General features: G+C 44.9%; 1 protein-coding gene across 5 annotated transcripts in view; it reads right to left on the minus strand.

Moving 5' to 3' along the window:
• Positions 1 to 1987: 1987 nt before the first annotated feature.
• The window catches only part of SLC39A11 (solute carrier family 39 member 11), a 257070-nt gene continuing 237180 nt past the window's right edge, over positions 1988 to 21877 (minus strand). For all 5 annotated transcript variants that reach the window (XM_083727731.1, XM_083727730.1, XM_083727728.1 and 2 more), the window contains 3 exons: positions 6100 to 6198; positions 4405 to 4563; positions 1988 to 3723 (listed from right to left, as the gene is read on the minus strand). In XM_083727731.1, coding sequence (XP_083583857.1) covers positions 3645 to 3723; positions 4405 to 4563; positions 6100 to 6198 — 337 coding nt within the window. In that variant the 3' untranslated portion in view covers positions 1988 to 3644. The remainder of the gene's footprint in view (positions 3724 to 4404; positions 4564 to 6099; positions 6199 to 21877) is intronic.

The raw sequence follows: 21877 nt of genomic DNA on the forward strand, positions 1-21877 counted from the left end.
GCGGCCTCCTCCCTTGAAACCGCAACCATGTGAGCTGCACCTTCCCTGCTAAACTCTGCCCCCCCCCCCCGGACTCTGCTTGCTCACAGGTAAACATTGAGTAGTGCAATCCCTGCAGGAAGGAAGGGTCCTCGTCAGCCCTCGATTAGCCACACAGGCACTGAGAGATAACACTGGCTCCAGCATTCCTCATCTCTGACTCAGAGGCAAATGAGGACGTGAGCTCCCTCACACTACCTAGCCTTAGTTTGTCTCGTCTGCTGCGCTCTCCTCTTTGCTGTCCTCACCGCTTCCTTTTTCCTGCTCCACTTAACCAAGAAGCACAACATAGGCTGGAGGTCTCTTGGAATACAGAGCTAGGACTTAACTCCAATGCTGGCTTGTATCTCAAATGGGGCCCTTTCTATCATAGCTGTCAACGTTTCCCTTTTTTGAAGGGAAATTCCCTTATTCCGAATAGGATTCCTCACAAGAAAAGGGAAAAGTTGACAGCTATGCTTTCTATCAGTGTGAAGAGGTGGCACAGCGTCACACCCACCCTTGTTTTTCCATGATGTGAGCCAAGCAGAAGAGAACAAAATCCAAATTACAGGTTGGTTTCGGTGGCATGGGCTCAGCGTATTTCTGGGAGCATGTTATCCTGTATGAGCCCTTCCGTCTGTTAAGATCAGCTGAAAGATGGCAAGGGCGTGTTAGGGACTGCAATTCTAGATCAATTATGAACCTTATTTGTGGGCAGGAGGAGGAGTGCAGAAGGTGGAACAAGTGTGTGTGGGGGTGTCCTCAGCAACATGGAATCTTGCTTTTTGAGCACAAAAAAGCAATGCCCATCCCTTTGAAGCCCTCAGCATTTTAAGAAGAAGCATCAAGCCCTTCTATTCGCAAAAAACAAAACGCCTCCCTAACTAAACATAGTCAAAAATGTCTGGAGAGTGGCTGTGAAACCTGTCCCATATATCACACCCAGATGCAAATGAAAATCTTTCAGATAATTTTTGGTGACTAAAAGGAAACAAAAACAGATACCAGTGACCCAACTATTAGCCCTCTTGCCCCCAGGTTTTTCTAGCACATTTCTGTCTGTGCCAGCCAGCAAACTGCTTGCCCACAAAATACTAGTTCCTTCAGTTCTGCCAAGAAATAAATGCATTACAGCCATTTGTTGATTTCCCCATTAATAGTCAATCTCATGCTTATTCACTTTGTTCCTTATAGAGAGCTCCTGCAAAGGTTTCTTCCCATTAACGTTTAGGGATCTTCCTCTTGTCTGTTTCACTTCAGACAAATCACATTGACACACACTCCAAATAAGCCTCTCTCAGCAGCTCTCTCTCTCTGCCCCTCTCTCTCTCTCTCTCTCTCTCTCTCTCTCTCTCTCTCACACACACACACACACACACACACACACAGAAAGAAGCAGAAAAAGTTAAAAATGACAGTTACTTGAATAACAGTCACAATAGAATGGAATGCCTCTCTCATGTGACTCACAGTCAGCCAATTACATGAGAACTACTGCCAAAGGGAAAACCCCATGTTAAAAATGCACAGTAATTTAACATAAGTAAACATTCCCATTTCCATAATGGAAATTAAACCATTATACTTTGTGGTTCAAGGTACTCCAATGCATTTAACTTGTAATATGGAAGGAGAGGTTCAGCTGTGTCCTGGGCAATTCTTTTGACATTTGCTCCTCAAGGTCACTTCCAGGAATACAGACTGGCTCCCATTCACCATCAATTGAGTAAGGAAGGTGCACTGTCTAACCAGACATTGGCTCATTATTATTGCAGTACAGCAAGGGGCTTTGAATGGTTACCAGAAGCAACAGTGTGAACGGACCAAGGATCTGATGAAGCAAACTCGTTTGAGCCCGAATAGTTGTACTTACGGACAAGCGGGTTAGAACAAACAATAAATAATAATAATAATAATAATGGGAGAGAGATGGCAGGAGAAAGAAATTAGTTCAATGACTCAAACACAATTTTTAAAATCTCTTTTATTCAGACTCACCACAGTTAAAAAGTCAGATCAATTACTAATCATCGTTATGTATTGGTCTTTGTGCATACAAACAAAACCACACACACTGAAGAAACAAGCCCATGGGCTTTCAATTAATTTAGTCCAAGAGCACCAACTGGCTGATGGTAACCACATGACCCCTGGGAAGCCTCCGGCACACACATACTCCTTATGCTCTGTCCCCCCTGGAGAAAATAGATATCACAAAGCAACCAAAGTAATCCTGCTTTGTGAACTGGGAGAAAAGCCATGGTGGGGATGTGTGTGTGGCACTGGTTATCCAGAGGCCTCTTTTGCAGAGCCCTGAGGTGACATATAGGAAGACAGGTTCCAGCGACACACACACACAATTCTTGAGGTTTAACCTGCAAGTACAAATGCTACAGACAAAAAGCAAGAAGCCCTTAGCTGTCAAAAGTATATGCTGTACCAATGCAAGCTCTCTTACTTCTGTTTCCGCCATAGAGCACAATGGGCGTGTCTTTTTACTCAGGGATCTCAATCCTTATAGCTGATCTGCCAATGAATTGGTACTGATTTTCTGGATGAACACAAGTTGTCAACTAACCCCATCAGTTTACTCTGCCCCACTCTACTCTCTTGCATTCATCACAAGGAAGCGGGTGGGAACAATTCCCCAATAAAGCCCTCTTGCTATCATAGCAAATAAAGATATTAGAAAACGCAGGTAGGGAGTGAGGGGTGGAATTAGGTGCTAGGGCAATAGGCCTCCTAGTGTTGACACTCGGAGGCTCAGATCCACCTTCAGTGCTGAACTCTGCTTGCTTGAGATGGTAGAAAACGCCATATTGGCATGTCAACTGAGTTAAGAGCTTAGATTAACGATTCACAGAGGCTCAACCTCCAGAAACCCTACAGTAGTAAGTCCAGAAGTAGTAACCCTCCATAACCCTAAAACTGAAGGGTGATTATTTCCTACCAGACAAGGGATATTAGGAAATGAGTGCACCTACGGGAACAGCACTATAGAAGCCCAGACACTTGACAGAAGAAGGGCAGCCTTCACTTAAGATTTGCCACGAATACTTTGCAATCTTCCCTTGCTCGCCAGGTAAACCTCCAATACCATATGCAGATAGGAAAGCTCTTGTTCCCCACCTCTAAACACAGCCCTAAGGTCCTATTATTGATTAAAAGAAATGATCTATCCATTTCGACAAGTAGCGAAGCCGAATATTTCCACAGCTAAAAACAAAGCACTGTATGGACTTCTCTTGTAGGTCACTCTTGTAGGCCATTTCAGCTCTTTGATGTTGCTTTGCACCACTCAGTTTATACCACACAACAAGATTTGCGAAGACACAGCAAAGACAATCACCACAGATTAGACCTGACCTCATACCAACAACCCCACTGGAAAAGGAGTAATGGAGTGGCAGGAGGGGGGGGACCACAAGAATGACTTTCCTGCGTTTTTCAAAACCACCCACATTAACATTATGGCAAATTTTAAGTCCGTATAATTTAAGTCAAATCAACATTAACCCAGATCAGTATTATTATTACGTAAAAATGCATTGTTCCCATTCCAGCTTCTGCTGTGCATTTTGTCCATTCTGAAGGTCAAAGATGGGGAAAGTTGGCATCGCCTGTTATCCAAGTCCAACATCCAGGGACATCATGACCACAAATCCTAAGATTGATGTCCAGGAAGCCAGCTTCCCATTGCCACTGCGAAGAGAGGAGAGGTAGGGGAAGAGAAGTTAAGGTCTGCATTCCAAATGGTATTTGCTGTTGTTGTTTTTTTGTTTGTTTCCTTATCTGACACAAAAATGTTTCTTCTTCCCCCTTTGGAGAAGCAAACAGTGCGTTTAATGCCCTGTTTTATGCTGTTTGGTTGGGATGGTCATGATTTGAGGGATACTGACCAATGAGGGGAAGTGCTTGTGTAGGCAGAAGATACTGAAAACAGTGGCAGCTAACACACCAACAATTCCCCTCTAGAGAATTGGGATGAAGATGAGGTGCTTTTGACTTGCAGGGTTTCATGACAAGGAGTCTGCTACTCCAACCAACTCTTAAGATTGGATTCTACGACGTTGGTCTGAGTAGTTTCAGGAGTTTGTGAAAGTCTGATGTCCTGGGAACCAAAATCTTTTCTTCAAAAGCTGACTGAGAGGAGCTTAATTTAGGTGGCGTTGCTGCTGTTGCTGCCTGAAGTGGGTTTTCCAATCTTTTCTTCTCTACAGAACAGTTAACCTGAAACAAAGCTACAGCGGACCTCACAGTCATGCTTTGGTTTTAATCTCCCCTTGATTTGGTTTGCAGAGGCTTCTCTACCTGAGAGACATTTGGTGTTAAAAGCAGCATGAAAGAAACAGAATGGATGTGGCTGAATAAGGAGTTGCTCACCTGATCTGTGCCTCTGGGATGATGTCGTCCATCACCACATATACCATTGCCCCAGCAGCAAAGGCCAAGGCATAGGGCAGAAGAGGCTCTGCGAACACTATGGCAAAGGCCCCAAAGATGCCAGCTAGTGGTTCCACCATGCCACTTAATTGCCCATACCTGTAAAACAGCCCAAACAACATGTCAGTAGATAAGGCAGGATGCTGTCCTGTCCTGTCCTGTGCATTGTGTTGTTTGTCCCTTCCAAGCTGCCACAGTTTGCGAAGTCAACACAAATCAGTTCTTCCCCTTCTCCTTGACAACTTCCCATTTGAGGCCAGGACAACAGGGATGATTATTGCCAATCACCACCACCACCACCACCATCATCATCATCATCATCATCATCTCCTCTGAAACCATTCAGGAGCAAACACTGCAGAAGACACTGAAAGGTGGCAAATGGCTACAGACAAAAGAGAACATCTATAAAGGTGAATTCTCTGCCCCATGCCTCTCCCTCCTCCACAGGGACCTTTTGCAGTCAAGATTTTTTGTCAATCAATTCCCTCCAAAAAAAAAAAAATCTAGTTCTGTTTTTAGTCTGATAATCAAGTTTTGTTTTGGGGCAAAAACAGAGAAGTTAAAAAAGTCTTATTGGGATTGCAATTTGCAATATCTTTTTGTGGGGGGTTGGGGGGAGTTGCTACATATTTTCAGTGTAGTGCTATCAGTTTTCCTTTCAGTGCTGCCCCAAGACATTCTACTGTGCTCTAAACCACTGAGCCTCTTGGGCTTGCCGATCAGAAGGTCCGCGGTTCGAATCCCCGCTACTGAGTGAGCTCCTATTGCTCTGTCCCAGCTTCTGCCAACCTAGCAGTTCGAAAGCATACCAGTGCAAGTAGATAAATAGGTACTGCTGTGGTGGAAAGATAAACGGCATTTCCGTACGCTCTGGTTTCCGTCATGGTGTTCCGTTGTGCCAGAAGCGGTTCAGTCATGCTGGCCACATGACCCAGAAAGCTGTCTGTGGACAAACGCCGGCTCCCTCAGCCTGAAAGCGAGATGAGCGCCACAACTCCATAGTCGCCTTTGACTGGACTTAAGCCATCCAGGGGTCCTTTACCTTTACCTTTTTACTGCCAGAGGTGGAACTCAAACAGCACCTCTCCCAGAAGCAGAGCCCAAATGGTGCCCCTGTTTGGTCTCCCATTCAGAAATCAATTCCAACCATTGTCTATCCTCCTCTCAAGGTCACTTTGTCTTGCTTTGGCCAATTCTTATAATGGTTAACTAATCAATTCCTGTTCCCAGTGAACTCTGGGAAGTGTAGCTGTGTGAGGGGAATTTTAAGTGGGTCTCCTAATAACCTTCAGCACCCTTAACAAACTAAAGCTCCCATGATTCTTTGGTTGAAGCTATGGTTGTTTAAAGTGGTATAATACTGCTTTAACTGTGTAGTTCAGATGAGACCTACATGAGAAGGAGTAAAGGGATTTGCATTTCTGATAGTTGGATTAGATGGGAGGACCTTTAGCAACCATAGAGTAGGTAGGCTGAGTTAGAAAAAGGATTGAGAACCACTGACATAAATAGCAGCAGCGTCTCCCAGTGTGCGAGAGAAAGTGCGAATCAGGGCCACTTGAACACATTTCCAGTTCCAAAGTTGCATCAGGAAATACAAAGGAAACGTGAGAAACAGGTTTTGAACCTTACCAGAATGCTCTCCACGTCGAAAACCCAGCTCCACGCAAGGGAAGGCTGACAGCTAGTCCTTCTGGAAAGTTCTGGATTCCAATCCCAATGGCTAAATTCCTGTGCGAATAACATGAAATAGATCATAGGTATTATATAACAGAAATGATGGCTGTGCATGGGTGGAGCAAATAAAAGACATTAGGCTGAGATAGTCCTTTTGTTGGCGAAATAGTCCTTGTTATTAAACATGTCTCTTTAATGTCAGTATTTTCAGCCCTTGGGGCCTAAGGCAATCATGCTAATGCTTGGCATCCAACTCAGGATTCTCATCTTCAAAGTGTTCTACATAAGTTACTCAACTTAACAATGCCCCTGGGAGGCAGGGAGGAACAGAGGTGGGTGGGGGAAAAGACTTGTCAAAAGGAGGCAGATAGCAAATTTAAAATAGCTGCCTATGCGGAACTCCAAATTGCTGAAACAGACACCAGAGGCAGAAAGGTGTTTTTATAAAAAAAACCAAAAAAGCAGGGGAGGGGCATTGCTTTACACATTATTATTTCAGCCTGCTTTTGTTTGTTTGTTTGTTTGTTTGTTTGTTTGTTTGTTTGTTTGCTTGCTTGTAGTAGTCATAATAAAGGTAAAGGTAAAGGGACCCCTGACCATTAGGTCCAGTTGTGACCGACTCTGGGGTTGCGGCGCTCATCTCGCTTTACTGGCAGAGGGAGCCGGCGTACAGCTTCCGGGTCATGTGGCCAGCATGATTAAGCCACTTCTGGAGAACCAGGGCAGCACACGGAAACGCCATTTACCTTCCCGCTGGAGTGGTACCTATTTATCTACTTGCACTCTGACGTGCTTTCGAACTGCCAGGTTGGCAGGAGCAGGGACCGAGCAATGGGAGCTCACCCTGTCGCGGGGATTCAAACCGCTGACCTTCTGATCGGCAAGCCCTAGGCTCTGTGGTTTAACCCACAGCACCACCCGCGTCCCAGTAGTCATAATAGTAGTATTTTAAAGCCTTTGGTAACTTCTACACATCCTGAGCTGAAAGGGGGGTTGCAGGCACAGGGCAAAAATGTGTCGTGGAAAGGATTGTGAGTTGGCATTGGGCATGAGATGCCACAGTTTAACAGTCTAAATCTCTTTTCATGTGGGAAGCTTACACATCAGGGAGTATGATAAGCTAGAGCCTCTCACCCTGATTACAGATTTCCCAAATCGAAGAAGATGCTAACATGCTGACGCTTGCCAATCAACCAACTCTCCCTCCTTCAAAGTGCATTCTGAGCTGATGCAAAGAACAAAACCAAGCACTCCTCTGAACTCTGGAATAGACATGCACAAAGGGTTGGAGGAACACATGTTCATGAAGACCCAGGTCTTGAATGATGCAGGAGCAACTAGGAACACTAAAAAAGCAAAGGTACCCATGGCTGTCCCATGAGAAAAGCCAACTCATTCAAACCAAAATCCATTATTAGGGCAGTATCTTTATTATCCTTTACCTTTTATCTTTATTAGGCCCAACAAAATGTCGCAACATAACATGCAAGCTTTGAGTTCACCAGAGCTCTTAATCAGGCTAGATGGTAAGTGATTTGGGGTGGGGAATTGGCTGGTACTGTAGACATTTGTATTTGTAATAATAATAATAATAATAATAATAATAATAATAGTAATTTATTATTTCCCCAGCCATATTAAAAATATTAAAAACAATACAGCATTAGACATTAAAAACTTCCCTAAAGAGGGCTGCCTTCAGTTGTCTTTTAAAAGTAAAATAGTTGTTTATTGCCTTGACATCTGTTGGGAGGGCGTTCCACAGAGCAGGTGCCACTACTGAGAAGGCCCTCTGCCTGGTTCCCTGTAACCTTACTTCTTGCAATGAGGGAACCGCCAGAAGGCCCTCGGCACTGGATCTCAGTGTCCGGGCTGAACAATGGGGGTGGAGACACTCCTTCAGGTCTGTTTGTCAGGTTTGTGTCTGTTGTAAGTCTTTAGATGGGACAGTAGGATGACACAGCAGATATCAAATGGAGGGTTGATAGGTGCTACTGATATTTCAGATTATTGAAGAAAATACACATATAACAGCTGATTCCCCACATTGGGAAATGAAAAAACCAGCTGTGACCCAGGTCCATGCCCATTACAGGTCCTTATACTCCTAAAAGAACCAGGAGCACCATACCTTACATTCCCCACTTCCCAACTGCTTGCCAGAGGAGAGGCAAAGGTTATTCCATTGCTTGTTACAGAAAAGATTTCCAAAGAACATATTATATATAGATCTCTCATGCACTGAGCCATTCTCCTCTGGGTTTATTTTTAATTGCTGCAGAAACAAATGTCATTATACCAGGCCCTACCAGGGCGCATAAGACAGAAATTGTAGCTTGGAGTCTTGACACTACACTTGAGTTATTTTATTACAGGTTTCCTCAGCAAATGCATAAGTCAAAAGACAATGGTTCTCCAGGAGGACTCTATTGGTTTCACGTTTCTTAGTCAGAGACAGAAGGCTCATCGTTATAAACAATTCTACAATCATTTCTAACTGAATACGAAGCATTAAGAACCAGAAGTAAGATGATTTATCGCAACTTCAGGAGATTCCAAGTGGTGGGGATTCTCCAGCTGACTATCGCTTTGCTGATTATTCTCTTCAAAAGCAGCATAAATCCTCACTTGCTCCAGGTCTCCAGCCTATATCAACTTCCACCTCTGTGTCCTTCTCTGCGATAGCACAATGGTGGGGAAATCCCCCTTATTGATTTTTGGGTTTGAGGAATATTTATACTATCCTGTTCAGACTAGTGACCAAGCCTGACCTGCACAGGTCAGAGATGATAACATCTGATCGAGTCTACTCGGCCCAGTATACCTGAAGGAGCATGTCCACCCCTATCGTTCTGCCCAGACACTGGGGTCAAACGTCGAGGGCCTTTACCTCACTGCTACAGGGAACCAGGCAGAGGGCCTTCTCGGTAGTGACGCCTGTCCTGTGGAATGCCCTCCCATCAGATGTCAAAGAGATAAACAACTACCTGACATTTAGAAGACATGCAGCCCTGTTCAGGGAAGTTTTTAATGTGTGACATTTTAATGTATTTTTAATCTTTGTTGGAAGCTGCCCTGAGTGGCTGGGGAAGCCCAGCCAGATGGGCGGGGTACAAATAATAAATTATTATTATTAATATGATTACTGCATTTGGGAGGCTTTCTTCTTTGCTTGTCTGACCGGTTCCCCCATGATGTCAGGGTCTGGCTGGACCCTGAGGAGCGGTGGCTGGATGCTGATGAGTGGGCACTGGAAGAAGCGGGGCTGGAGACTGACTTGGTAGAAGGAAACAGTGATCTGAGGGAGCCTGTAACATCCAGGAGACGAGAGGCAGAAGCTAGTTACAAACAGGTGGAGTCTGTGCCTGCTTGTGGGAGATACATAAGCTGAGGTTGGGGGCATGGCCTATTTGTTGTGGCAACTGCCTCGTTGGGTGCACACCTAGGAGCAGCTGAGAGACGCAGGGCTGATAAGACATGCATTTTCCTAACTTGTAAATGCACTTTTGACAACTCCTCACTCTGGGCATTCCTTGCCTGACTCATACCGTATTTTTCACTCCATAAGACGCACCTAGTTTTTAGAGGAAGAAAACAAGAAACAAGAAAGCAATGCAAAGCCTCTTGAGAAAAGAGGCAGGAGCGTTCCCGCTGCGCTCAAGAGGTTTTGTGTGGCTATCCCTGAAGCCAAAAGAGCAAGAGGGATTGGTGTGCACCGATCCCTCTTGCTCTTCTGGCTTCAGGGATAGCTGTGCAGCCTCTTCAGGGCAGCTGGATGAAGGCTTCTCGCTGCCCTGAAGAGGCTGCACGTGGCTAAGCCGGAAGCTAGAACAGTGAGAGGGAGTGCTGCACAGCGATCCCTCTCACTGTTCTGGCTTCTGGGATAGCTGCGCAACCTGCAATCGCTCCATAAGATGCACACACACTTTCCCTTACTTTTTAGGAGGGGAAAAGTGCAACTTATAGAGCGAAAAATACGGTAACTTCCCTGTTTTGGCCACTGCTGAATGGTGATACATGGATGCCTCACATCATTCATGTCACTAGGTGGAGGACATGCTACATACAGTTCAAACCATGACAATTTGGAGCCTGGGAGTCAAGCTCCAGCTCCCTCCACTCCCACCAGCATCTTGTGCTAGTGGCAAAGGTATTATTTCCACAACATCACTGTTCAAGTTGCAGGTGTTTGGGGGTGTGCATTCCACCTGGTGGTGAACAGCCATTTTTTAAAGTCCAAGATAGGTTTGCATTTCTGGACAGCACTGATTCCAAAAAACAAAAGAGTGCTTCACTGATGTTTCAGCATTATCCGTGGTCTAAAGCAGGGTGTAAAGGTAAAGGGACCCCTAACCATTAGGTCCAGTTGCGGACGAGTCTGGGTTTGCGGCGCTCATCTTGCTTTATTGGCCGAGGGAGCCGGCGTACAGCTTCCGGGTCATGTGGCCAGCATGACGAAGCTGCTTCTGGTGAACCAGAGCAGTGCACGGAAACGGTACCTGCCGGAGCGGTACCTATTTATTTACTTGCACTTTGATGTGCTTTCGAACTGCTAGGTTGGCAGGAGCAGGGACCGAGCAACAGGAGCTCACCCCGTTGCAGGGATTCGAACAACCGACCTTCTGATTGGCAAGTCCTAGGCTGTGTGGTTTAACCCACAGCGCCACCCGAAAGCATGGACTGCACAACAAGCATGGGAAGTTTCACAACTGAAGGCTCAGCTATAAGTCGGTTGAAAATGGAACATATTAAAGTGTCTTTGTCAACAGAAGATAAAGCATTTGTTTACTTGGTGAGGGTTTTAAGAGGCCAAGTATGCCGATTACTCAGACATATAAAATGAGGGCCAATTTACTGTCTGGCTCAAATATTTCCAAACGGGTAAGGAACCCTGTTGCTTGGTTGGGGCAGCAAATCAGCTGCTTAGCACTACCAATATGCTGTTTAGTTTTGTCAATACTGATGAGGTGCTCAATTCTTAAGAGAAAAGAATACATGTCCTTGGTATTAAACAGATGTGAATGTCTAACACTCCATCTATTCAGCCCTCAATAGCTGGTTGAGAGGGAACACAATCTTGCTAAGGGAGTGTCAAACCACACCGACATTTTATTGTCCTTAAAATAGAAACAAAGGTCACAGAGTTCCTGTCTTGCATTTAAACAGCGGGTAGATTTTACCTGCAGAGGCAGACACAGGGAAATGTGGTTAGGGAGGTACATTACTGAGTTTTAAAGTGAGAAATCGAGATTGAAATTTCTGTTAAACCACGAGCTCACTGGGTGGGCTTGGGCAAGTCAACAATATTTTAGTTTAATGTAGGTAGCAGAGTTATTGGGAGGATAAATGAACAGAGAATTTCAAAGCAATTTATACACTGTAAAAGCAGCTTTTGCCAACCTGATTCCTGGGATGAAAACTTTCATCATGGTCATCATGCCGGGATAGATGAGAGCTGTAGTTCAAAACACCTGGCAAAGACTACTGTAAGATCCATTGGCCTTTTCCCATCCTGTACTTTTCTTGCTGCTTCTAGTGTTCACTAGGATTATTTGCCTTGACTGCCATGTTTGCTTACAATACCATGTGTGTGTGCGAGCACACTATGGACTAAGAAAAATGGCAGCCAAGACTGGTCCACCAATAGTCACTGGTAGCAGCATATGAACATGAAGGGTTACAACTAGAGAGGACAGGAATCTGGGGAGTTGAGGTGGCCTGCCCAGTCATCTGAGTGCCACCAATACACACACTTTCTTACAAAATTGTAGTATTGCAGCACAATACTATCTGGTACCTGGCAAAGCAGCTAAAGTTCTTTCTGAGGATTTTCTAAGTAATTCTAAACCATTTTGAGCTAAACTATGCATGCGTTGTATGTATTTACTGAAGTCTATAGAAAGAAAATGTCTGTATTTGAAAATATAAGGAAGGAAGGACTTCTGCTCCACCCAGTTGACTGATAAGGCTCTTAGTTTCCCATAAATGGTCATGGGGTGGCTAAATACTAAATACTAAAACAGTTGAATGAATCAGCTTGATTGTTCTTATGAATGGAAGGATGAATGAACTGTGGTTTGCAAACTTGAGTTTTAGTCCATCTCAACATACAAGGCATGGGAGGCAGAGAGACTGAAGGTTACATAAAATTCTTGGCATGGGTGCTACTGAGGTGTTGGTTTCAAAACTCAGGACTCACCTGGTGTATATTAGACTATCTGCAGGATCTACATCCGCACAAACTTGAAAATGAGGGATTCATTCTCTCATGTGAGCTTCTCCCAAAATGGAATTGAAAAGGAAACAAAAGCTTCCCTTATTGCATTTCTCTGTTTGATGACAGAATTTACTGCTCACAAACATGAAGGATTAACAACACCAGAGGGCACAGTCCGGACAAAAGCAGTACAAACCTTTATGTTGCCTCCAAAGCTCTGCCAACAAGTCCCAGCCATGCCCTGTAGTAACCCTCTTTCCTCTGCCACCTACGCACTTGAGGTATAAAATCTAAAATTTTACCTGCAATCCCAGTGCAATCATCCAACGTATAGCACAACCCTGGCAGCTGCAACTCTCAAAATGAATGCAGTTTGAATCAATGATGCTGTGGGATTTCAAAGTTCAGCATAATGGTGCTACGTGATTTTTTATTTCTATTTTTTTTTTAAAAAAAAAAAACCTTCATCCTCCCATTGCGTAATATGACTTCAAGTTACAAGAAAGGAGATTCCAACTAAACATCAGGAAAAACTTTCTGACAGTAAGAGCTGTTACAGTGGAGACAGTGGAGTGGACACCCTCGGGTGGTTGTGGACTCTCCTTCCTTGGAGGTTTTTAAGCAGAGGTGGGATGGCCATCTGTCATGGATGCTTTAGTTGAGATTCCTGGCATTGAGGGACTTCCGGTTTGCCGCGGCCATTGGAAAAGAAGCGCAGAATAGCCCCTCAGGAAATTCCAAGCAGCGTGGGGGTTTTTAGGGCTCTCGCAAGGACTCTGCGGACCCTGGAACCTCAAGGGGTTGGACAAGATAACCTTTGGGGGTCTCTTCCAACTCTACAATTCTATGCTTCTGTGAGCACTAAATCACCACACCAGTGCTTCCTTGTGTGTAGGAGCTCCACAGACATGCAACCTGCGCACATGTGTCTTTTCCCATTCACTTCACTGAAATGCAGCCTTGCACACTAGAAGGGAAACGCCCCCTCACATTAAAGTGAGTAAGAAAATCAACACAAGCAAGAGCTCTGCATTCTCAGCCGAGCACTGGCAGCTCAGTATTCGGCAAATGGAAATGTTCTGCTTGGTGGTGCATGAATTATGGGAGAAAGAAAAGAGTGACCGTTCTTGAAGTTCAGAAGCCTAACCACACCTTGACTTACCCCCAGTTTTAGCCTAATCATGGCCCTCATCCCGGTAGCCTTTTAAAAACTGTATCTAAGCAGACAGTTTCAGGAGTTGGGGTTCACCCCAACTCTTGGCTGAATAGTAGTGGTTGGGACACGGGTGGCAATGTGGTCTAAACCACTGAGCCTCTTGGGCTTGCCGATCGGAGGGTTAGCGGTTCGAATCCCCGCAACAGGGAGAGCTCCTGTTGCTCTGTCCCAGCTCCTGCCAACCTAGCAGTTTGAAAGCATACCAGCGCAAGTAGATAAATAGGTACCGCTCCGGCGGGAAGGTAAACGGTGTTTCCGTGTGCTGCTCTGGTTTCGCCAGAAGTGGCTTAGTCATGCTGGCCATATGACCCAGACAAACTGTCTGCGGACAAACGCTGGCTCCCTCGGCCAGTAAAGCGAGATGAGCGCCGCGACCCCAGAGTTGTCCGCGACTGGACTTAATGGTCAGAGGTCCCTTTACCTTTACCGTTTACAGCACCTAGCTCAAATGGGAGCACTTGCAGCAAAGCTTTGGAGCCACTGCTGTGAAGCCAAACAAATCCAAGTAGGGCTGGGACAAGATTTCCCCACCTTTCCAGCAAAGGTTGCTCAGCGCCCACCTAAACACGAGTGCTTTTCCCCTTGAAACACAGAGCCGAGAAAGCAGGACCTCATTCTGTCCCCCCAGGTCCTCGCTCCTTAAAAAGGAGGCTCAAATCACCGCACAAAGACTGGCTTCATTCTCAGCTTCTGAGAAACCTCAGCAGCTGCAAGAAAGATCTTTTTTTCTGATACATTAAACACTTGTTTCCTCTTAGCAAAATAAGACCAGTCTTGGTGGTGGGGAAGAAGAAGAAAAAACCACTCAGAGTTGTTTAAACTTATATATATTAACAACAACAAGAAGACGGTTGAGAATGGAGAAGGAGCTGCTGCGAATTTGCTTACCCAGGACAGACTTATTTCAATAAAGGGAAGAAGGAGGAGAGAGAGAGAGAGAGAGAGAGAGAGAGAGAGAGAGAGGTGGGATGGGGGGAAGAGTATGGGGAAAACATCTCTTCTAGAAAACAGTAGAGCTGCTGTCTACACGCTTCCTCCCCCCCCCTCCGGCAGCCCCCCCTTTGCCTCTCCTTAGCACAAAGCAGCTATTACCACAGCAAATTAATGGGTGGGAGAGGAAAGTGTGAATGGAGGGGTCTGTGCAAAAAGAAACCACAAAATTGCCACTGAGCCTTCCCCCCACAAGGAGCTAAAACCCATTCTGACCTTGCTCTACTTTGCCTGCCTTAAAGGCAATTAGGTGAGGTGGTTTTGTTGTTGTTTCTTTGCTTTGTAGGGAAAGGGTAGGTGGTCAGGTGCAGATTGGAGAAGGAGGAAAAGAAAAGCAATTGCAGAAAATCTAGAACACAGATACCCCTTAGCAATCTTAACACTATGTGTGGAACCTGGACTATTAAGCCTATTCTTATTTTCTGTGGCATGCTTTCAAATTCACAGGAAGTGAAAGTGCACAATTACATGATCATTCTTGAGATTTTGTGAGTGCAATTAACAGCGCAATTCTGGGCATGTCTGCCCAGAAGTAAATCCTACTGAGTTTGGTGGGACTTACTCCCAAGTAAGTGTAAAGGTAAAGGTAAAGCTGTACACCCGCTCCCCTGACCATTAGGTCCACTCATCACACTTTATTGGCCGAGGGAGCCAGCGTACAGCTTCCGGGTCATGTGGCCAGCATGACTAAGCCGCTTCTGGCGAACCAGAGCAGCGCACGGAAACGCCGTTTACCTTCCCGCTGGAGCAGTACCGATTTACTTGCACTTGGACGTGCTTTCGAACTGCTAGGTTGGCAGGAGCAGGGACCAACCGACGGGAGCTCACCCCATCGCGGGGATTCGAACCACCGACCTTCTGATCGGCAAGTCCTAGGCTCTGTGGTTTAACCCACAGTGCCACCTGCGTCCCCGTAAAGTAATGGGATTAAAACCTTATAGATATACAACAAAGAGATTTGGGTACAAGTGAATCCCTCTGTAAAGATAATAAATCACTGAATCATAGAGTTGGAAGGGATCACGAGGATCATCTAGTCCAACCCCCTGCAATGCAGGAATCTTTTGCCCAAAATGGGGCTCAAACCCATGACCCTGAGATTAAGAGTCTCGTGCTCTACCGACTGAGCTATCAACAAAGGTTTGTGCTTAACAACATATACAAAAAAACTTTTCTCCTTGAGTGGCATCCGGTTGATGTCTTTTTATGGACAGAAGACATCTGTCAGAGAAAGAGAAGGCAACCCCTTCCCCTCTGGAAGTGCCCCCCCCCATTTGCTCCAATGGGAGAGGAAATCACCCAAAACTGCCTTCAATCAGAAAAGAACGCCAACTGGATACCACCCCTTGCACCCCAGCATTCAATAAACTTGAAGATTCTCTTTTGGGGTCTACAAGTCTCAAATACTGTACCTCTGCTCTCAGTTTCCATGCTAGCTAACCTGAGGTCACACTCAAACAACCATGGCATGGGCCTTCCACAGAACATCTCCCCTGCCCTAGGAGAGATGAAGGGTCACAAACAAGAACAGAATGTCTTGTCTCATTCATAAACTCAGTCTCCTTCAGTAAGCAAATACACACAACAAACAGCTTTGTTTGAATCCAGGGTAGCGGGAAGAGCTTAATGAGGTGGAATCGCAGATTTTTACATCAACATTCCCTTTAAGTTCCCTCAAGGAGAGGGGTGGAAGTGGAACCCTGATGACTATCAAAACTTTCAGGAAGCTTATTTGCTTTGAGATGACAGTGTTTTACACAATTCCAACACTGATACATAACGGTTCTTAACACCAACCAAGTGACTGTGGGTTCCTGCCGCGGGTTGGGATTTGATTGTGTCCAGCCTTTGTGCAAGGAACTGTGGTAGAAGTAGCCAGACTGTGGTCAGATCTAATTAGCTAATGCTTTTAGGAAATGTTGTAATAGGCAAAACAGGCAACTTGCAAGTCCTAAGAATGACTCCTCCAGTTCAAAGGTGGAAAGGGTATCTTCTGGGATGGGTGGGCATTACAGTAAAGAAAGTATCTATCTTGTTACAATTTCTGGAGAAGAAATTTGATGTGATTCCTCCTCTATATGAGACCCATCTGTTCGTGGTTTCTCCCAAGTTTACTGGGAAAGATTATAACCCCAATAAAACTTTACTGTGCTCTGGAAAAGAAAAGATGCCTTATGAATTAACTCTTGGTGTCGTTAGGAAATGTACACTACCAAGGCAGGTGACAGAGCTCAGCAGGAGTGCTTCGGTTGCACCCCACCCCCCAATACAGCCCAATGCTATGATGTGAGCAGCAGTGGAGTATTTAAGAGTAGAATCTGTATGGTGGGACTGCAAAGAACTGGGCAAAGGCCTTGCTCACCCTTCCAGGGCAGTGAACATTGCCTTGAAAAGCAAGATTGGTAAATTGTGAATTATGGAGGCAAACAGAAGGAATATCAAGAAACAGAAGCAGACTGTGAAAACAGAACAGAAACAGAAACGGAACCAGGAATCAACAAGTAACATTCAGACAGACGGGGCCATTTTGTAGTTATTCCAGGAGCAGGAACAAGGTACATCACAACTGCAACTACTATGACATCACAGACTGGGAGCTTAAATAAATTTGGTCCTCAAGATTGCCTTCAACCTTTCCTTTGCAAATTTTGACGCTGAGTCGTTTCCAAGTATTTTCTGAATGCCATTATATTCTTTGAATAAGGGCTATCTACATTCAACACTTAATTATATCTGACAACTGATTTTTTCCCCCTCCAGAATTCAACAGCTGACGTGCAACGGTACATAGTCAGTTACATTGCAACAGTATGTTTCTTCTTGGTGATAGCTTGTGGTTAGTGAAAAGAGAGCTTAACCAGGAACCTGGGTTTTGGGAACAAGCCAAACCTCAGGTTAACTCAGTGTGTTGCAGGAGCAAAAATGACCAGGAAGGAGCAAAGTGGCTGTGCAGTCCCAGTGGTGAGGTATTATCAGGAAGGTGCAGACTCATAGACCTTGCTCCCAACCTATGAAGTCTTCTTTCCCCTCTGTCCTATTAAAATTATCCTGCCCTAAATGGAAACTTATGCAACGGACCTTATACACCGTATGCCTGTGAACTGGCATGGCATCACTTTGGAACTCTCTCATTAACTTTTTTTTAATATAAAAAAAGTAAAGAAATTGGCATCTCTGCATTTTTGCAAGGTCAAGACACAGAAAGCCTTCTATAAGCCTAAAACCTTGTTTAGAAGGGACTATTATTTTACAGAGCGATTATGAAAGTAGGCTACATATTCTTAACAAGCCCCTTTTCACTCCGGCTTTCAATTCCCCACAGTGTATAATATGCATGTGTATTCCTGCATGGCAGGGCCCTTAACATACTGTTTTGATTGTTATCGCCTTGCCATGAAAGGGCCGATTGTTTTGGGTTCCTACGATTACATCATGGCTTCCCACTCTGGTTGCCTGTCAAGGTGTTTGATCGGAGCTCGCAGGTGGGAAGGAGTCCTGCGGTAAGCCTTGAGCACTTCCCCATACTTGCCCTACCTGTTAAACACAGCTGCCTTAGCACGCAAAGGCTCTCTTCTCCCCCCTCCCTTCCTTTTCTTGTGAACGCTCACGTAGAGCAGGCAAAGAAAATGAACTGGAGATGGAAGATACGGGGAATAAAACTATTGAGTTTAGATTCTGGCTCTCAGGAGACAGGCAGTGCTCAGAAGAACCTGTCAAAATCTTTCTACAGTTTCTACTTTTAGTTAAATATTTTTATTTATTTACTTGATTGGGGGGGGGGAGCTACTCCCCTCCCCCTCCCCCCCCCCCGGCTATGCCCATGGTCACACACACTGCTGGAATTTGAACTCTGGAGTGCTGGCCAAGGGTGACTGTAGTCTGTAGTTGGTGGGGGAAGGAAAGGTTAATCTGTCCTATACAGTGGTACCTCAGGTTACGAACTTAATTTGTTATTTGAGGGCCGATCTTAACCTGAAACTGTTATTAACCTGAGGTACCACTTTAGCTAATGAGGCCTCCCACTGCTGCCACCGCGCGATTTCTGTTCTCATCCTGAAGCAAAGTTCTTAACCTGAGGTACTATTTCTGGGTTAGCGGAGTCTGTAACCTGAAGCGTCTGTAACCTGAAATGTCTGTAACCTGAGGTACCCCTGTACAATCTTCAGGGCTTGCAACTGGTGCTTGGGGGAAGCGCTATGGCATTTTCTTTGCAGACCTACCTGCCTGTCTATATCTGCCTCCTCTCTGCATACTTTGTCCTTTATTCCTCTGCCCACAGGCTGCCATTTTGTGTTTGAGCTCTGCCTATCTATGAACTTCACAACCACTTGCTTTGACTCTCCGGGTGACATACAGATAGGTTTCAGTTCCACGATTTATTCTGAAACCACTAGTGGCTACAAAGGAAGAGCCTTGTGTAAGAGAGCATGTACTGGTCTAGCACAGCCGATAAGATGCTACTCCACCAATTAACAAAGCACCCCAACATGCTTTTAAGTTGCCCCATCACTAGGAACTCACCCTCCTTTTCTTACAGCCTCAGCTCACCATCTGAATTATTGGGGAAATATGCACCTGTTTGAGAGAGGACCCTTGTGAGGTTTGCAACAAAATCCTGCATTTAGAACAGTTTGAAGTTCTTTGTAAATGCTGTTATTCTCATTACCACCTAGTAGAGCAGCTGCAAAGCATGATGCTCAACTGCTTCTTTAATACGCCTTGTATACCTTATTTATTATTGTTGTTAGAGAAAACAAAAATTGGGAACAGTCACTAAGAATTTAGAAGGACTGTTTAGATAACCTTTTATTTCACATCTAACATACCAACACAATGGTAAGCAGTGATTATTTTTACATTGTGTCTCTGAGGGACAACAAACAGAGGCTTTTACTTCCTTGCTACTTACACTTTTTTGGTTTGCATCAACCTCTTGCCTTTTTAGCTACAAGTGAATGTTAAGTAGTCTTCATTTTCTTCTATTTTTACTTTTTAAAAAGGAGCCTACTTTCCACTGCATCTCTGGTGGTCTTTGAGCTTTCCCAAACCCCAACAGCCATTGGCGAGGACCAAAAAAACGAAAAGCACAAGCTATATATTGTTTTGGAGGCTTAATTGGCTAGAAGAAAATGGCTCCACCTCACAATTCCAGCCCTCACACTGGGAAGGAATCAATTGGGTCTTATTGCCAGTCAACGGATGCCAATTCTTTCCCTCCAGCTTGCATATAGAATGCCGATTAAAGGGTGATAGCAGGAAAAACCCACCCCAATTGTGCTGTTAAAGTTGAAGTAAGGCCATTTATGAGCAGCATAGAAACATTTATATCTGTGTCTGAGCTCAGGTATCTGTTCTCTGAGGAGAATCTCTTCAGGAAATTCAAGGACCTTTTAACTGTGCTTACAATAAGGCAGGGGTCAGCAAACTTTTTCAGCAGGGGGGCCAGTCCACTGTCCCTCAGACCTTGTGAGGAGCCAGACTATATTTTTGGGGGGGAAATGAACAAATTCCTATGCTCCACAAATAACCCAGAGATGCATTTTAAATAAAATCACACATTCTACTCCATTCTGATTCCCAGACTGTCCGCAGGCCAGATTTAGAAGGCGATTGGGCCCCCAGGCCTTAGTTTGCCTACCCATGCAATAAGGCCATGAAAGCATATATAATACAGGAGGGCAGTTCTGTATAGCGAGTGGAGAACAAATGCAGTTAACACCCCACACCCTTTCTGAAGTGCTCCTCACTGTGAATCCTAAAACCCTGACTGCAGGAGGATGCTAGGCAGTCAATATGCCACATGAGAAGGGTACACATACCCATCCCTTGTCTTATTCTTGGGAATTTTCAGTGGCAGCACCACACTTATGGAACTCTCTCCCTGGGGGCATCCTGTGTCGTTATCGTCCCCCATAGAAACATTCAAACGAAAGCGAAAGACATTTCATTTGTCCAGACTATATGTATTACAGATGACACTTGCTTTTAGTGGATGGCACTATAGATAGCTTCCACTGCTAATCACTATGAAAGTGTTTTTCTGTGACTTTGTGATATTCCTTTGTATTATTTAATTTATGCTGTCAGCCACCCTGTTCCCTGGTTGGAAGAAGAGCAGGGTGGGAAAACAACCAATAAACAAAGAAATTAAAACACTGCTTTTCAAGCAGAAGGCCTCCTGTTAACATCTAAAAAGAAGAAGCCCAGGACAAGGCTAGGAGAAGGAGACTGGCCGAAGATCGCCGAGTGAGCTTCACAGGTCAAAACCAGCCAATGCATTGCAATGATTGCAATGATGCAATACAGTGGTACCTTGGGTTACAAACACTTCGGGTTACAGACTCCGCTAACCCAGAAGTAGTACCTCGGGTTAAGAACTTTACCTCAGGATGGGAACAGAAATCATGCGGTGGTGGTGCGGCGGCAGCAGCAGGAGGCCCCATTAGCTAAAGTGGTACCTCAGGTTAAGAACAGTTTCAGGTTAAAAACGGACCTCTATGAAGTTCATAACCAGAGGTACCACTGTACTGCAAAAAAAGATCAACAATTTCGCTGCCACCCCCCAAAGAAGACCTCAACAGCTCAAGTTTTTTTGAAATATGTAACCCTACTTTAATATGGCCCTGCTCCTGGATTCTGTATTAACCGCCATTTTGAAACACACTTCAAGGATGGCACCCACTCGAGTGTCCACATGGTGGCTCATATCTTTTGATAAGGGATAGTGCTAAGTAAATTGCCCCAAACCAAGAAGGAACTGTCTTAGATTTCATGTGTAAAATATTATGCATTTATATTTAGAAGTGCCTGGGAGCAGAAGGAAGAAAGAGGCATCTGGGGAGAAAGTCTCCAGCAGGAAAAAGGCTGGGTATGTGGTTGAGTTCAACACAATGTTTTCATTCAGGAAAGAAAAGGAGGGGAAAAGCACTTGTCTCACAGGGCTTTTCCCAGTGAAAACACCAAGATAAGTTTACCAAACACTCTTCACCCTAGACAAAGAGAGAAATTGTATCCTAGCCCTGCAGGCTGCTAGTGGCGGAATCCAAGGCCCTGAGTGTGCCTGTGGGTTCTTTGGCAAACAATATGTTTGATCAGTCTTGTAGACACGTCCTCAAGAAATCTTTACGACTGTGCTCAGGGCAACATTCCTTCTCCCTGCCCCCCACCCCGCTGCAGTGAAAAATACAAAAAAAGAAGGGGATGGGCTTGATCAGGGGGTGCCAATTCACCCATTTTTATCTGGTGCCACTGAAAAATCGAGGCACTGCTAAATATCTTTCACCACTGGATGGCACAAGCCAAACCAATCT

The sequence above is a fragment of the Podarcis gaigeae genome (assembly GCF_964106915.1).
Source record: "Podarcis gaigeae genome assembly, chromosome: 2".
NCBI classification, from domain to species: Eukaryota; Metazoa; Chordata; class Lepidosauria; order Squamata; family Lacertidae; genus Podarcis; species Podarcis gaigeae.